Genomic DNA, 17,001 nt, shown 5'->3' on the forward strand with positions numbered 1-17,001 from the left:
TGTGACAAGAAGAAGTCTGGCAATGTCATTGCACACAAAGATTTGCTTAGTGTCTTGGGCAAGTTTTGAAGCCCCTTTTGGTGAAGGGTTCCTGCAGCTATCTACTGGGATAAATTCTTACCCATCGATATCACACACATCTGCACAAGTTTAGGAATGCAGAGTGAGGTCTGTTAGGCACTATACTCTTAGACCCTACTATAGTCAGTAGGTTGTATGCAACAGTGTTTTCAATAATGCAGTATGTTTCCTTGAATCTTCTGGTTTGTTCATCATTCTCATTTTCCTTTGTTGTGCAATGTCCTTCACCCTTCATCCCCACGATTAAAGGTCTAAAAAGGTGACCTCTGTAATAGATAGAGGAAGAAGTAAAAAACCCATCCCTTCTCTAATACTAGATTACTATTCTCATGGAATTCTGTATCAAAATGTTTGTCTTCACTGTCTTTGTATTGATTCTAATGACAACTAATATAAGTACCAAATGATTTCAATTATCTCTTCAGTAATTTGCAAGCTGCAATATTTTTTGTTTCTTTCAAAGCTGCCTAAGGAAGCCCTATTCTCTGTCTTCACAGTCTGCCTGAACAAGATGGGAACAAATCCCTTTTTAGAGATCAGTGAAAATAGACTTCCTTCACACTGGAATAGACTTATTTTCCAAGACATTCTTAATAAATGTATTTTCAGAAATTGTTCAGGCCTCTTCTATCCCCAGTTAATTGCATCAAGACATACCTTAGTGAAAGCTCTCAAATAAAACTCTCTGGTGGAGCAGTTTTTGCATTGTAAATGCAAGAAAATAAGTGTTAGATCTGCTGCCAATTTCTCAGATAAATACTTCTAACAGACTTACAGTGTGAACAATCTGGAAGATCAGTATACGTATACCATTATTACATTTTTACTGCATTAAACTAAGCATCAGTATGATGAGTGTTTTTCATCGTATTTATGAATTATATTTATTATTATAGTTTCGAATTATTAGGGCATCCAAGCTTTAGTGCAAGTTTCATATAGCCATGATTTATTTATTTATAAAACAAACAAACAAGAAAAGGTGCTCTTAATTAAGTTAACTAAACTGTTCTGGCTAAAACAGATATTGGTTCTAGATAAGAATTTTCATTATTTCTGGGAGTCTTATTTTCTTAATTATAACAACTGGTTTTCCCTGAGACAATCAGGTTATCGTAAGTGGAATCTGAATCATATCCATGTGTAATACCTGAATATCTGGCCTAGCAGGATAATTGAAGTAAACATTTTTGAATTCCACAGTCCCCTTAACATGGTCCGGTTTATAGCCAGCATTGGATGAACTGTCAATTTGAGGTTCCTGTGCAGAATAACAGGGCAAGAAAAGTGAAAACAACAAAAACATTGTTTAGATTTCTAATGACATTTTAGCATGATGCAGGGCTGTGAAATCTTTGATGTCAATGTTACCATACAACAAGGCATACATAGCAAGCCTCATTACAAAGCAGCAGAGCAAAAATAACTACTTAACAAATGCAAGAAGCTGCCAGTGCAGGTCTTTGGCAAATCTGTCTGCTCTACTCTGTGCACATGTGGCCTCACCTTGAGTACTGCATGCAGTTGGGCGCTACAATATATGGAGGACATAAAACTATTAAAGTGTCCAAAGGAGGGCTATAAAGATGGTGAAGGGTTTGGAGGGGAAGGAGCAGCTGAACATATGAGGAGCAGCTGAAGTCTCTTGGTTTGTTTAGCCCAGAGAGGAGGGGACTGAGAGGAGGCCTCATGGTGGCCTGCAGCTCCCTCATGAGGGGAGCAGAGGGACAAGCGCTGAGCTCTGCTCTCTGGGGACAGCGACAGGACCCAAGGGAACCGCATGGAGCTGGGACAGGGGAGGGTCAAGCTGGGGTTAGGGAAAGGTTCTGCACCCAGAGGGTGGTCGGGCACTGGGACGGGATCCCCGGGGCAGTGGTCACAGCACCAAACCTGCCAGAATTCAAGAAGCATTTGGACAACACTCTCAGATATATGGTTTGGTTTCTGGGTGGTCCTGTGTGGAGTCAGGAGTTGGACTTGATGATCCTTGTGGGACCCTTCCAACTCAGGATATTCTGTGATTCTAGGAGATAGTAGCTGTAGCAGTATTAAAATGGATAGGGAACTAGGTTTTTATGCGTTTAATTTTATTGCAGCACAGAACAGTTCAGAATCAGGCGTATGTCTGCACTAATATGCAAAGGCATAGATGCAATTTATATTGCTGTCACTATGATACTCTAACATCCAAATGAGTGTAGCCCCTGGCAGCCGTTGAAGTCTGTAACAGACATCCGGTAACTAACTCTTACAGTTCAAATTAATCCTTTTCAGTCAGGGTGCCCTTGTCACTGTTATCTCAGTTAGTTACTTGAGTTAGCATGGATATAATTTACTTTTCTTCTTTAACTTGGTTTTCTGAACTACCAGGTTAAAAAAAATAACAGGCAGAAATTTACATCTTGGACATTTAAAGGTTCACATTTAAAGGTTCACATTTAGATGCTCGTCCTGCATCTAAGACTATTATGTAGAATTTTTAAATGTTAAGATATTGCATCCACAATTGTTTGGGATTGATAATTTTGTATTCAGAAAAGAAGTCAGATGTTCAATATTTTCAAATGACAGCCATGGCAAAGATACTCACATTGTCTATAATACTGAAGATTGCATAGGCAGCTCCTCTTGCATTAGCAAATGCCTCCATGCTTGGTGCACTAGATCCAACCCCAAAAGCTCCAAGTAATATAGAAAAAAAGACCTAACAACAAAACAAAACATACAAAACAAACAAACAAACAAACACATAATACACAGATGGAATTCTTTTAGATAGCTTCATTTATCTGAGAATATTTGCTATCCTTCCTTCAAGTAGATTCATGCAATATGAAGAAGTCTGAAATCAAAACTGCAATTAAAAAAGTGATAATCATTTAAACAAAATGTAAACATTTATAGGAAAAAAAGGATTTTCAAGGTCACTCTAAAATTTTCACAACTGGCCCATAAAGAGACTGTTGTGAGTTTCTGATGGCTGGGGTTCTTCCTGAGAGTGCCAATAAGATGTTTCCAATTCCACCTGAGGAAAAACTGGCCAACGATTACTTCTATGGTTAAACACACACTCAAAAAATCTTTCTACCTTCATGACATAAAAACAAAGGTAATCTAACCCAAAAGTTAAAGACATAGTATTCCACTCCAATGTACTACCAGCAAGAATAGAACCAAAGATCCGAGGAAACTGGAGATTTCTTCACGTGAAACTAAAATTGTTTGCCACATCAAAAGCAGACTCTAATTTTTCAGCCTTGGGCTTGACATTTTGTTTCTCTGAACACATGCAACTGTACCACTCATTTCAGATGTTGGGAATAAATGCCCATTCACATTTTATCTTAATAAGATCTAAGTATTAAGCAAACCTTGCATTACAGTGGGAGTTGCTAGTGACCCAGAGGAAGTGACAGTGAGCATGGATTTCTGCAAGGACCAGCAACAACCCTTTCTCTTCAGTCAGGTTCTACTTACATTAAAACAAAGCTCTTTTCCAACTGTTTTCTGCAGGATATTGGTAGTATAAACTCACCTGCCTGACTTTGCCCTGAGGTGGGCAAAACAAATTTACACACTTCGTCACAAGTGAAAACAATTAAATGAGCTGCTCCTCTTATGTTTAAGCACATGGCACCTGACTGTAGTGGAGTGGATGGCTTCAAGAGATGCTGGCACAGCACAGATGTAAACTTGTTAGCAGGAAGGTGGTGACTGGGATTACAACTCCAACCACATTATCATATTCCAAGCTTTCCAACAGAAGATCCTCCTTGACACCAGTGAAGATAACGACTTCAGGTCAGCCAACTGGGACCAAGATAGCATTTAATTTGTTATAAAATAAATTGTACCTGAAGCCTGGTCTAGGTCTCCTGATTGGAACCTCCTGGCATAGACTCTGGCTACTAGAAATCAAACCTCAATCCCCTAGCAAAGACCCAGTGGGACTGAATACAAAAATGACAACTTCTAATTATTATTGATCCAAGCTGGCTTTTAACAAGGGACTTTCATGTGAGCGGTATTTATGTTGCTACCTAATTTACAGAAATAATCCATGATATGCAAAGCTGTATATATATATATTTTTTAATTTTATTTTGTTAACAGTGCTGAGAAAGTGAAAAACGCAGTTTGGAAACTAACTTCAACCTGACTCAAAATTTAAATAAGATTACACAGAATCAGCTCAATGCTCTTCATAAACCTTGTTCAGCTACTGGTGAATACTTACGGTAAAGACATTTCCGATTGTATAGTCATCAGAGAGTATCAAAGTGGTTCCATACCAGAAAGCCAATGCATATGATGCATATATCAGAAAGAAAGCAACGCCTATGGAAATATTGGCTGAAATAACTTTTTTGATACCAATGCGTTTGGCTTCTTCTAAATCTTTTTGGTATCTAAAAGAAAAGGCATAAAAAACAGACCATACAGGAAATTACTCTTCTTTATTTTTCTATGTATATTCATAAATTCTTCAAAGTAAATGTCCAAGTTATGCAAAATATTTTAGTAATCAAATCCTAAGAAAGACCTTGCTGTGAGTAGAGGAAAATGTATTGACTGTCCTTCATGTTGTGACAGATTGAGTTGATCTGCTCAGCCTGGACCACGTCCTGGATGACTGTAAAATGCTGTGGCAAAATGCTAAGCATCTGTAAACCTGTGATTTCTGGAATATTCCAAAGGCCAGCAAATATTTCTGATATTACAAGGAATATTGTTGCATAAGTAAAGAAAGGAGAACTATATCTTACAGAATTAGATACATGATGTTGGGGATAAAGGTAAGAGAAGCAAATGAACTGTACTTTCATTAAATAAATGACAACAAAATTTAAAGAATGGAGATGATCAGTGAAATGGAAAACCTATATTGTATAGGAAAATCAAAATAACTTTAATGGCCTAGCAAAATGACACCTGAGAGAGTTCAAGATTTATTTCTATTATTAATACAGGAGAGTTAACCCATGGGAAGGAACAACTAAAGCAAAAGTGCAGTGCTGGTACAGGAACAAACTAATAGATAGGAATTATGTGTACACTTTGATGGAAAGGGATGTTCAACCTTCAAACAGTCAGGTAGGCAGAGAAGCTATTCTACTGCTGCAACAGAGTTAAGAAGACTGTTTGGTTTTAAGATGGACCTTTTATGCTTATTCGCAGGGGGAAGAGATAATACATTTGTTTACTACAGTAGCAGGCCCTGGTCTCTGTAACTTAGAAGGTCTTATTTCTGGAAAGACGTACATCACATTTGGTGCACCTCAATATTGTAGGTGTCTGCCAAATGCTACAGTTACTAGAAATGAGCTTTTTTTTAAATCATTGGTATGCTATGTATAAGATTTCCAGAACATGGAAAGGCTTACCCTTCTCTCTCTCTAAAAGTTGTAGAAGCACTAGGAGAGGACACAGAGCATCATCCATTTGTTATTTTTTTCTGATTCTCTGTATTCCTTTATTGTTGGTTTCTTGTTTGTTTTAGCAGCCACTAGCCCAGGATGAGATGGGTTTAGGAGATGCAGAATCTCAAGTACAAGATGGGTGAGTGTGATAGAATTAATTTCCAATTTATAAAGATCTTTCTCACTGTTATAGGGTAGAATATTTTGCATTCATTAAGCATGTCACCTTTATAATCTCCAGTCTACTGTTACACTGATGGGAAAAAAATGTGATATATATATCAGGATGCATAGCAGAAAAGTGTCTGACAGTGTTTTAAGGATGAGCATGAAAAAGAGTTGATGAGAGCTACAAGGGTGATAAACAGCACTGGGTAACCAAAGAAAGATGCTGCGGTGAACTGGGAAGCAAGGCATAGATGCCCAAAGAGCTTCCTTTAGCTGCCTGACTGTGAAACAGTGGTGGCTGGAACATAAAGGAGAAGCAAGGGATGTTGTGTTTTCTTTGATTGATACAAACATTACTGAACTTTGAATCTGAAAACTCCTGCCAGCTTTTGTGGTCATGATGATTAACTTTAGATAAAAGATCAAAAAGATGGCAAGAATGATGTTCTGTGGCCCAATATAAATAAATACATAACCTTTGTGTTATACTTGTCTTTTCTTGCCACATGCCTGATTTTTTTTTTTTTTTTGCTTTCAATTTTCACTAGGTATATGAAGCCTGAAATACGACATACTTTTTGGGAAGAGAGTACATGCATCTCTGTGTATCTGATGATTCTTTATGAAACTAATGAAAAATGAAAAGATAAAATTCAGCAGCAAAGACAAAAAATAAAAATCTCTTCAGTCACTATTATAAAAACAGCCAACAAATGGAAACTTTTTTCTCACCTTTCAGTTTCTTTCCTCTGTCCTCCAAATGCTACCACAGTTTGAATTGCTGCCAGAACTTCCTCTGCAACAGCTCCTGCTTTTGCATATGCAGTCAGTTCTTTGTTAGTGAATGCAGAAATTATCTGTGTGGAAGAAAAATCATTTAACTTTCCTGTTCAAACAAAAACAGAACCAGCACAATCACTATACTGATTTATTTGAATACCTTTTTTTTTTTTTTTTTTAAACTGAATTTCCTATCTACTTTTTATATTTTTAAAGACTTATAGAAGATTGCACATTTAAATAGAGTTGTGATTTTCATCTTAAGTCTAAGGGCAAGGCTGCCCAGTGTCACTGTAATTCAAGAGCCAGATGAGACTTAACACCCTAATACCTCTTTGAAGGTCCTAGCCAAAGGCAATTACAGTTCTATAGATGGAAGTCTATTTCTCTCTCAGAATGGTCTGAGTTTACATCTCACGTGCCATTTTCAGTTGTTGTAAGTTGAGCAAGTGGCAAAGAGATCTGGAGCAGAGGTCATGGTCTGCTGGCTGCCTGACAATGTCTGCTCATGCCCATATTCTAACCCCAGAGGCAATGACCTCCTCACCTTGGGGTCAGAACCTACAGACAGCCGTTACCCCAGGAAATCTGACTACTGCAGGCTCATTCCAGAATGTACCTGAGATGACCTCAGCTGTGCAATCTTACCTCATTTGTGTATTTATTGATCTTTACTGACACTATTTGGATATTTTGGTGAAGTAGTCATGAAGACCAAGTGAAGAAGGCAAAGATACTGCTTATTTACCCTTTCATATGAGGGCATACTTAAACAAAGTTTACAGTAGTATAGCAGTACCCATGGAGGAAGCAATGTACTTTTTCAACTACACCAGTGCCACGAGACACAACTTTCTGCATGTAGGCAAGGTCAAAGTTCACTAAGACCCAGATTACATTTTTTAAGTCTTCAAATACCAAGTGGAGTTATGGAAATTATAGCCTACCAGTTTATTGAAAATTCACTTTTTGCCTACCTTTGCCCAGATAGCTGAAGAGAAGCCCAGAACGGGACTGAATGCCAAGATCACAAGTGTTAATTTCCAGCCTTTTGTAAAACCAACTATAAATCCAGTGAAAAATGTAGCCACTGACTGAAAGAACATCCCTATTTTTTCCCCTATTCCTTCATTAATCTTGGAGATGTCACTGGAAAAAAACAAATGATATCCAAACGAGTAAGAAAGCGTGGAAACCACAGCCATGAATTCTTTAGATACACCCACTTCATCAGTATTTCTTTATGTTTCTAACACCTGAAGATTAACATAGCTTCAAGTTTGCAGCCACGGAGCACTTGGGGCAGTACTCTCCAACATCTCTGTTTCTCAGGATCCATATAAATCACAGAATCTCTAGGTTGGAAGAGACCTCAAGATCATCGAGTCCAACCTCTGACCTAACACTAACAGTCCCCACTAAACCATATCCCTAAGCTCTACATCTAAACGTCTTTTGAAGACTTCCAGGGATGGTGACTCCACCACCTCCCTGGGCAGCCCGTTCCAGTACCTAACAACCCTTTCAGTAAAGAAATTCTTCCTAACATCTAACCTAAAACTCCCCTGGCGTAACTTTAGCCCATTCCCCCTCGTCCTGTCACCAGGCACATGGGAGAACAGGCCAACCCCCACCTCGCTACAGCCTCCTTTAATGTACTTATACAGAGCAATAAGGTCACCCCTGAGCCTCCTCTTCTCTAGGCTGAACAAGCCCAGCTCCTTCAGCCGCTCCTCATAGGACTTGCTCTCCAGGCCCCTCACCAGCTTCGTCGCCCTTCTTTGGACCCGCTCAAGCACCTCGATGTCCTTCTTGTAGCGAGGGGCCCAAAACTGAGCACAGTACTCGAGGTGCGGCCTCACCAGAGCCGAGTACAGGGGGACGATCACCTCCCTAGCCCTGCTGGTCACACTGTTTCTGATACAAGCCAGGATGCCGTTGGCCTTCTTGGCCACCTGAGCACACTGCTGGCTAATATTCAGCCGACTGTCCACCATCACTCCCAGGTCTTTCTCTGCCTGGCAGCTCTCCAACCATTCCTCTCCCAGCCTGTAGCTCTGCTTGGGGTTATTGCGCCCCAGGTGCAGGACCCGGCACTTGGCCTTGTTGAACTTCATACAGTTGACCTCAGCCCATCGGTGCAGCCTATCCAGATCCTCCTGCAGAGCCTTCCTACCCTCGAGCAGATCGACACACGCACCTAGCTTGGTGTCATCTGCAAACTTACTGAGGGTGCACTCAATGCCGTCATCCAGATCATTGATGAAGATGTTAAAGAGGACCGGCCCCAGCACCGAGCCCTGGGGGACGCCACTAGTGACTGGCCTCCAACTGGACTTGGCTCCATTTACCACGACTCTTTGGGCCCGGCTATCCAGCCAGTTTCTAACCCAACGAAGCGTGCGCCAGTCCAAGCCAAGAGCAGCCAGTTTCTTGAGGAGAATGCTGTGGGAGACGGTGTCAAAAGCCTTGCTGAAGTCAAGGTAGACCACATCCACAGATATGATAAATGACTGTATAGCATATAGAGGAGTTTAATGAGGTGAAATATCATTCTTTTGATGGAAGTATTACAACTGATAGTTAGCAACTAACTGTTATTTAATACTTACTCTACAATTCTAGAGTTCAATTCACCCACATCATTTACATCAAACCATCCAATCTCCTGTCTCATTACAGCATGAAAAAATTCGTGTCTGATTCTTTTTATTTGCCTGCCAGCAGCTAGTGTCCAGAATGAAACTTGAATGTAGGCAGCAAAAAGAACACAAGCTCCTATTCCAGAATAATAATACGCATATCTGAAAGGAAACAAAAAGGAGATTTACAGCTGAGTTATACTCCAAACAGGACTCAGAATCACACAGAATCACAGAATTGTCTAGGTTGGAAGAGACCTCAAGATCATCGAGTCCAACCTCTGACCTAACACTAACACGTCCTCCACTAAACCATATCGCTAAGTTCAACATCTAAACATCTTTTAAAGACCTCCAGGGATGGTGACTCCACCACTTCCCTGGGCAGCCCATTCCAATGTCTAACAACCCTCTCGGTAAAGTTCTTAATATCCAACCTAAAACACTCCTGGTGCAACTTTAGCCCATTCCCCCTTGTCCTGTCACCAGGCACGTGGGAGAATAGACCAACCCCCACCTCACTACAGCCTCCTTTAACGTACTTATAGAGAGAGAGTGAGTACGCCAGTCCAAGCCATGACTCCTAGAGTTAGCTTGTAATTCAGTTCCTTATATGAGCATTCAAAAGAACACAGAAGGCTCTTACAACTACCTGCCATTTCTCTTATATTTAATGAATATTTTAAAAGTTATTTCAGAATCAAATGTCAATTTTTATATACTACGTATTTATTATACCACTTTCAAAAATTAACACAAAAATTTTAATTTGAAAATTAATGGCTCAGAGTCCACAAAAACAAAGATAATAAAAACAGGCTTAGAATGACTTATTTACTCTTAAAAACACTTCCCACAATGAATGAAAATTAACAGTTGGATTTTAAAGATGCTTAAGCAATGTAAAAACAAAAGTTACTGTTGGGGATATCCACTTTCATTTAATTAAGTCAGGATTTGACTTCATTACTGAATTTTAATCGTTTGTATGCTATTATCATTTAATTGCTTTGTTTAATCTTATTTGAGAAATTTTAGCTTGGTTTTAAAATGTGTGTGCATTTCTAAGGAAAAATAATGAAATTAACATCTACATCTAGATACCATTTATGTAATCAAAACTAAATAAGGCTCCACATGTACAAAAAAAAAAAGAAAAAGAAGAATAAAATAAAGAGGAAAGCTATCCTATGTACTTTGTTACAAATGATTGCCAAAGATGTTTTATTTGTGATTGCAATTAAAATTAATTGTGAATGCAATTAAAATATTATCATATTTAAACTGAAAAATATTAGTAATAAATTAATAAAATAAATAAATTAGTAATAAATAGCTTAATGAGTGCTGAATATTCTTAATCATTGCCAGCATAATAAAAGAAGCTACAAAAAGCAGCAAAACTGAGAGGAAGAAAACAGGTTCTGACATTTGTTTGAATGCGTAATTTATGACAACACACAAGAGATTTTAATTCTGGTCCAGAATCCCTATGAACTGTGGTTATTTCACAATATCATTGGTAAAAATTAAACAGAAAATAAAAATATATTACATTGTGAATTACTTGTTTAATGGCAATTGTTGAGAAAGTTACGTCTTAGATTTTGTCAGATTTTTTGCATAACAAATATGGCCATATTTACAGTTAGATTCCAGTACCAGAATTTAGCCTATTTTTTTTTTTTTTTTAAATCAACAATTCCTAATTCTTATCCTGCATAGTGGGGTTCTTGTTTGTGCAACAAGAGTAGAGTTTACTGTCTGTGATTACATGCTGCCTTCAAGGAGCAGGCCGTCACAGCTTATTTTTCAAAACAAACACCCTTCCTTGAGGTTGAACAAAAATATAAGATTTATTTTCCCCCTTTGGAAAGAGACATGACTAAAGAGGAGTTGGGGTTTAAAAAAAAAAAAAATTAGAGAACTGAAGCAGAAGGAAAACCCAAAAAGGGCAAAGAATTAAGAAAGAAGAGGTAGGGCATAAGGGCTGAGAAAGAAGGTAATGACCACAATCCCCCCAGCTGTAAGCCTAGAAATTGCACAGAGAATGAATGATACAGCCCCTACTTGCAAATCATTGGTGCTTGACACCTTAGAAGACTGTGAAAAACACCATTGGACTAACACGAAACAGCTTGTCAGTAAGTTTACTCAGACCACCTGTTGCATATCAATCCTCATTTGAATTCTATCCAATAAAAAAACGTTAAAAATACATGAGCAAACTACTTGACCTAATTTATATGTTTGTGTTATGAGCTCTGAAAATGTATTAGGCATTATGTACAAAGTATTTCTTTTATCAATTTTAAGTTTGTTGTCTTTTATCTGATAGCCGCAAAGTGAATGAAAACTTTACTATTACCTGGTCAATTCTTCCTCCAACTCTCCAAGCAGAGCATAAGAAAAAAAATCTGTAGAAAAATTCACTGATGTATGGTTTAAAAAAGAAAAAAATTCTGCAGAAAAAAAAAAAAAAAAGAGAAAAGCATATTAGTTATTTTTATTAAAAGACATGATAATTTCTTTCCATAAAATCTTATCATCACCATGCTGAATGAAGATTAAGAGCTGTCAGCTACCTAGCACCTGACTATGTTTACAGAAGTTTAAGATATTCAGCACATTACAAAGTATTTTCTGAAGCCAGAAGTGAAAATTCTCCCTCTAACATTAGAAACAGAGAATAAATAAATAAAATAAAACAACTTCCCCCCCCCCAAAAACAAACGAACAAACACCAAAACCCTAGCTAAATTCAGCTACTGTACAGTAGCCTAAATTCCACATTTGAACTACAGTATTTTCTCTTGAATGTGTATTGATTTTAAGAATGCTTATATAAATATTACACTGGGTCCATAAAGCTCACCTTCTTAATAGTGCTCTGAAGTATTTTACAAATGTAGGTTCATAAATAACTAATGTTCAGAAAAATAACAAATATGGAATAAGGTACTTACAATTGTCATGGGTAAGCTTTTTTTTTTTTTTTTTCCTTTCAATTAATTCTTGTTGCCAGAGGTTAAAGATGTAATTAACTTGTATAGGGGATTGTCTACATGTGAAGCTAATCAGGACACGCAGTTCTGCAACGTGCATTTGGCACTTCAATCTCAGAATAAATGTCAGAATAAATTTGGTAACAAGGCCTTTATTTACATATTTTAGCTTACATATTTCTTCAAGAACTGCTTCTGATTTCAAAGCATAGCATTACACATTTTCTGCCTTCTCTTTTTCTTTTACCATTAGTCTTTCATCCATTTATTAAATTCCTCAACTCCAACTGTAATACTTCAAAGTTTTTCCTTTAAAACTGATACAGCAGTTAATTAGCAGCCTGTGTGGAACAGCACAGAAAACTAGTTGGAGGAAATGTGGTACTGGTCAAAATTACAGCCCTGTTGATTCTCACAGTAGGAAGTGATCCAGTGATGCATCTAACCCACAGGCTACAGGTAAACGTCTTTCGTGGGAACCCTCAACAGCCTGAGGTGAGCTGCTAGTCTGTCCTTTCTTTTTCCCAAATATACCTCACTTATTGTTGTATAAAAGACATATTTCACCAACACCAGCTAGGAGTATTTACCTGGATAAGTCATGTTTTCTGAAGTAATAAAACTATCTGTCATGTCACCAAAGACGATCATCATAACAGGGAGTCCTGCTCCATGGAGTATTGCCATGGTAGTACCCAGCACCATGAGGAATTTGTCCCGCCAGTCAGAGTATCGAAACTGAAAGTGGAAAAAGAACTGTGCTATAAACTTCTCTAATTACAGCAAATGCATGAGAGTGACAACATAGTGTTAACAATGCAGTTAAGAAGCTGTAGTAATATAGCACCTTGTTCCTGTCCCCATACTCCAAATGAGAAAGAAGAGAAAGAGAAAAATATGCAAAAATGTCTTGTTGCGTATTTATGAATCCTCAGGTAAAACTGCAACTGCGTAGAAGAGAGAATGTGTTCAGCATCTTACAGCTCTTAAGTGGAACCCATGCCAGTATGCCCGGCCTGGAGTACTGCTGGGAGATGCTTGCTTGTGGTGTGTCTGGCCTTGCTGCCAGAATATAGGCAAGAGTGCTCTGACCAGGCAGCAGATGTGATTCCCAGTGGTACCCAACCCAAGAAGAAGAAAAGGATCAAAGCTTTTTTCTCCCCCAACCTGTAGTGATGGTCTGAAAAGATATGGCTGTGAAATAATCCCTTAATTTAAGCAGTGCTCTTTGGTGTATAGGCAAGGTCCACAAGGTGCACCTTTGGCTGGGTGCTCCTTGAAGGAGGTTTTTACTGCAGTGGTTGACTGAATGGAGTTGCTGTAGTCCTTCAGGTGAGACAGAGCAGGTTAGTGCTTCTCTGAGGAGATGCAGGAATTACCAGTGTGTTTTGTTTTTTCTCTTATGCATTTTTACCAATAGTTTCCTTAGGTTTTCAGAGAATGTGGGAAAAGGTGGCATCTCGGCTGAATGCAGAGAGTGTGGTGCTCATTGTCATCACTCTTGTATCGTACAAATGTAGTTTTCTCTTGCTTCCTCTGTGGACAGAAGTGTTGCTATGGACAGAAGTCCAGCTTTAAATGCTGGAATTATCATTCAGGAAGTAGTTTTCCACAGGCATTTGAGGGACTTGGGAAATCATTCTACTTACAAAAGAAAAATTTCTTCCCTAAATCTACCTCAGATTCTGCTAGATGCAAATTTCACTTAATACTGAATAAATCCTAAATCTACTAATAGGTAAGGTAACAATGAAATTGAGTTAGCCTGTTAAATCTTATTACTGTTATCAGTGAGAGTGAAGTACTGCAGGTGTTGCCCTGTCACTTCCTTTCAAACAGCTTGTGCATCTTCATTTGAAGTTTTCAAGAGGGCAGGTAATAATTATCTAAGGAAAGCTGTAATAATAGAAATTCTTATGGTATGTAATGAAAACTTTTTCAAATGACTGTGGTCAAGCTGAGAACCTGTTTGGAACAGGTGCCTAGGCAGGCTGTGGAATTGCATCTGCTGGAGATTTTCCAAACTTGCCTGGACAAGGCCTTGATCAACCTGTTCTTTGATGTTAAGACTGTCTTGGAGAATGACATTGGGCCAGATGATTTCCTGAGGTCCTTTCAAGATTGAATTTGCCTGTGATTGTTCTAACTGCAAGAAGAATGACTTGAACATAGAAGCTAAGATTTCCTTGTTTCTGAAGATTCCTTTAAAAAAGTATTCCATTAAACAGCTATGCCAGTTTATTACAGAAATTTTGGAGATATTTTTTCTGGCACGTGCACTCTTATGCTAGGAGCTTTCCTTTTTTTTCTCTCTGTCTCCAGCTCATCACATTTCATGTTACAGCCCCTCCCCATTTGTCTACAAATACTGCTGTGTCAGCACCTGTTGGATGTAGGTGTGATAGTAAAAATTTTCAGCATTGAGAGGGTTTAAGCCAGCTTACTCCATCTCCTGTGTATGCTTTTTCTTCAAGATGTATGCTGTTTAGTTTAGTGCTGCAACATGAGCAGAAACACGCACACAAAAATAACAAATTTTAAACATTATGGTAGACTGGGATAAGTAAACATACAACATGGAACTTACCACTGTTAACGGACTGACCATATTCAGTTTCTCAGGTTTCTTCTCGTCCTCGCTGCTAAAAAAATCATGATTGTATTTTAAGTAGGAAGAGCAATGAAAACATCAAAGTAAGCCTCATGAATGCTACTACAACCATTGTTTCTTAATTTTGTTCAGAAGTATGGAGGGAGATAGAGGAATGTAAAGAACTTTCAATGTTCTCTCAGTACTTTTCTCTGAACGCTGTGAAAAACACTTTTAAAAAGACTTCAGATTTGGTATTATACTAATATAATGCTATATAGTATACTATACTATACAGTGTCTATTGATGAACTTGATGATGAGCTTTAAAAGGTCTTTGGCCTAGAAACTATCAGAAAGGAAGCATGAGAATGCTCTTATCTAAATAAACTGAGTTTCGCCCACCAACAGCCTGTGTTCTCCAAATAAAACTTAGCTCATACAGCTTATTTTAAGGTTGTAGATAAAATCTCAAACTCTTTCCCCTGTTTTGCAACGGGGATTTTCCTGACTCTACAGAGTTCAATGTCAAATCAAATACTAGGTTGTCTTCTGCTATCATTGGTGCAAGTTATTTTAAAGGATATGAAGCACTGTGACAGTCAACTGTTTTATAAACTCTTAACAATCCTAATTGGGATGAGTCACTCTTTCCAGTTCAACCACACTCACAAGTCTTTTTTTGGTGGCTGGAAGTCCCGTGCAAAGCATCCTAAACCTTCCCCTATAAGGTACATGGGAATTAAGTGTCTTTTACTGTATAACATGGGAAACAGTAAATTACTATGCAGGTCTTTAAATCATGGAATCTATTTTCCACCATGACCCATGACTTTTTGAAATGAATGCATGGGATAGAGTGGAGAGCATGCAGGACATCTGACTCAATTTGGACCCAGATTCTAGTAAAAAGTTACACTAATTTCAGAGAGCTTGGAGAAGCATGCAACTGAACTGTCCTTTAATTACATTAACTTCAGTTCTAATCGTATTTTGGCTCAGCCTTTCAATGAAACAGAATAGATACTGCTGCCACTATTTATTTATTTATTTATTTATTTATTTATTTTTGGCAATAGAAGCAGGCAAATTTTCAATAACCCCAATTGAAAATCTTAATCATAACATCAATGGAGAAGCAAAACTTTCTACTCCTCAAACAGACTTCACATGACCTCATGGATTCAGCTGGATTTACCTGTTAACAATTTATCTATACTTAGATATGGTTAAATTTCTTTATCTACATTTAGATATAGATACTGATGTATTTTTACATCTATGTTTATCTACATTCTCTAAAAAGAACTATGGATATCAAAGACTTTTCCAAAGAAGGAAAATTGTGGTCATGCTTGTGTTCTTCATCAATAAAATTTAAGCCTATGCATGTAAAGGTAAAACATTGGTAGAATATTTTGAAAACAACTGCTATACTTACCATTTACCTTCAGATCCATAATCCTGATATGATACAGCAATATTATCATCCCTTCTGTTTATGTAAGGCTTTGTTTCATCTTTAGAACCCATTTTAAATCTGTATAAGAAACAAAGCATCTCAGGAAAAAACTGTCAGTAGTACTTATTTGGGAGAATGTAAAGCAAACAAACTGAAAACCTACATCCTGATGTGCTGTTTGAAACTAGCCTGTCTTCAGATTTTAGGCAAGACCCCAGTGATGTCCGCTGCATAACCCTTGGGAGTATATCATTTCAAAGCATGTAAGTTTCTGCAGTTTTCCATAATACAAAATAAACAGTAAAATGCATTTTGAAGTAGAATGAAATGTCACTGGAATTTTTTTGCTCATTTTAAAAATATTCACTATTGGACGTTGATAATCTGTCTCAGACAAAATAAATGCACTGACTTACCAGGAGAGCAGATCTTAATCTGTTTGCACCTGTTCTGGAAGGTTATTCAGCAGAAAGTAGGACTATCTTGATTAGGACTGTGCACTGAGGTTGGACTTTGCTCATTCCATGTTAAACTGTAGTGAGGAAAAGCTTTCCATAACTGGTGCATGCCAGCCTTTTGCAGCACCCTTGGAGTCTGCAAGGGAATAGGTGCACACCTGGCTCCAGAAATAGGGTGCTCAACAATGAATGACTTTGAAAAGCCTGTTGTATCATTGTCACTCCCAAAAGCATCTCAGGAAGTCTTCTCTGAAATCCTTCAAAGATGTCTCTGTATTAATGTGTTAATCATTTCTTCTAAGGTGTCCAAGTAATCAGGCTGACTGTGGAGAAGCACATTTCCTGGAGCAATCTGGGCATCACATTGGGCACCAAATCCTACCATACACACTTTG

The 17,001-nt window shown here is 38.0% G+C and overlaps 1 protein-coding gene and 1 long non-coding RNA gene across 5 annotated transcripts in view; one reads left to right on the forward strand and one right to left on the reverse strand.

The window, feature by feature from the left end:
• Window positions 1–16,585, reverse strand: part of LOC137852280 (ATP-dependent translocase ABCB1-like) — a 42,971-nt gene extending 26,386 nt beyond the window's left edge. The window contains exons 1-11 of the mRNA XM_068673861.1: window positions 16,565–16,585; window positions 16,128–16,226; window positions 14,684–14,738; window positions 12,687–12,834; window positions 11,460–11,553; window positions 9,062–9,253; window positions 7,427–7,598; window positions 6,402–6,526; window positions 4,319–4,490; window positions 2,672–2,785; window positions 1,232–1,342 (exon numbers count right to left, since the gene is read on the reverse strand). Of these exons, the coding sequence (XP_068529962.1) occupies window positions 1,232–1,342; window positions 2,672–2,785; window positions 4,319–4,490; window positions 6,402–6,526; window positions 7,427–7,598; window positions 9,062–9,253; window positions 11,460–11,553; window positions 12,687–12,834; window positions 14,684–14,738; window positions 16,128–16,219 (1,275 nt within the window). The 5' untranslated portion in view covers window positions 16,220–16,226; window positions 16,565–16,585. The remainder of the gene's footprint in view (window positions 1–1,231; window positions 1,343–2,671; window positions 2,786–4,318; window positions 4,491–6,401; window positions 6,527–7,426; window positions 7,599–9,061; window positions 9,254–11,459; window positions 11,554–12,686; window positions 12,835–14,683; window positions 14,739–16,127; window positions 16,227–16,564) is intronic.
• LOC137852288 (uncharacterized) lies at window positions 2,792–6,632 on the forward strand. 4 transcript variants are annotated; one of them, XR_011093759.1, is made up of 5 exons: window positions 2,792–3,882; window positions 4,195–4,319; window positions 4,675–4,877; window positions 5,582–5,640; window positions 6,218–6,632. It is a non-coding gene; the product is annotated as an uncharacterized lncRNA (long non-coding RNA). The 4 variants fall into 4 exon arrangements; XR_011093758.1 differs by lacking the exon at window positions 2,792–3,882 and adding an exon at window positions 3,894–4,098; XR_011093756.1 differs by lacking the exon at window positions 4,195–4,319.
• Window positions 16,586–17,001: the final 416 nt, after the last annotated feature.

The sequence above is a fragment of the Anas acuta genome, chromosome 2, assembly GCF_963932015.1.
Source record: "Anas acuta chromosome 2, bAnaAcu1.1, whole genome shotgun sequence".
Taxonomy (NCBI): domain Eukaryota; kingdom Metazoa; phylum Chordata; class Aves; order Anseriformes; family Anatidae; genus Anas; species Anas acuta.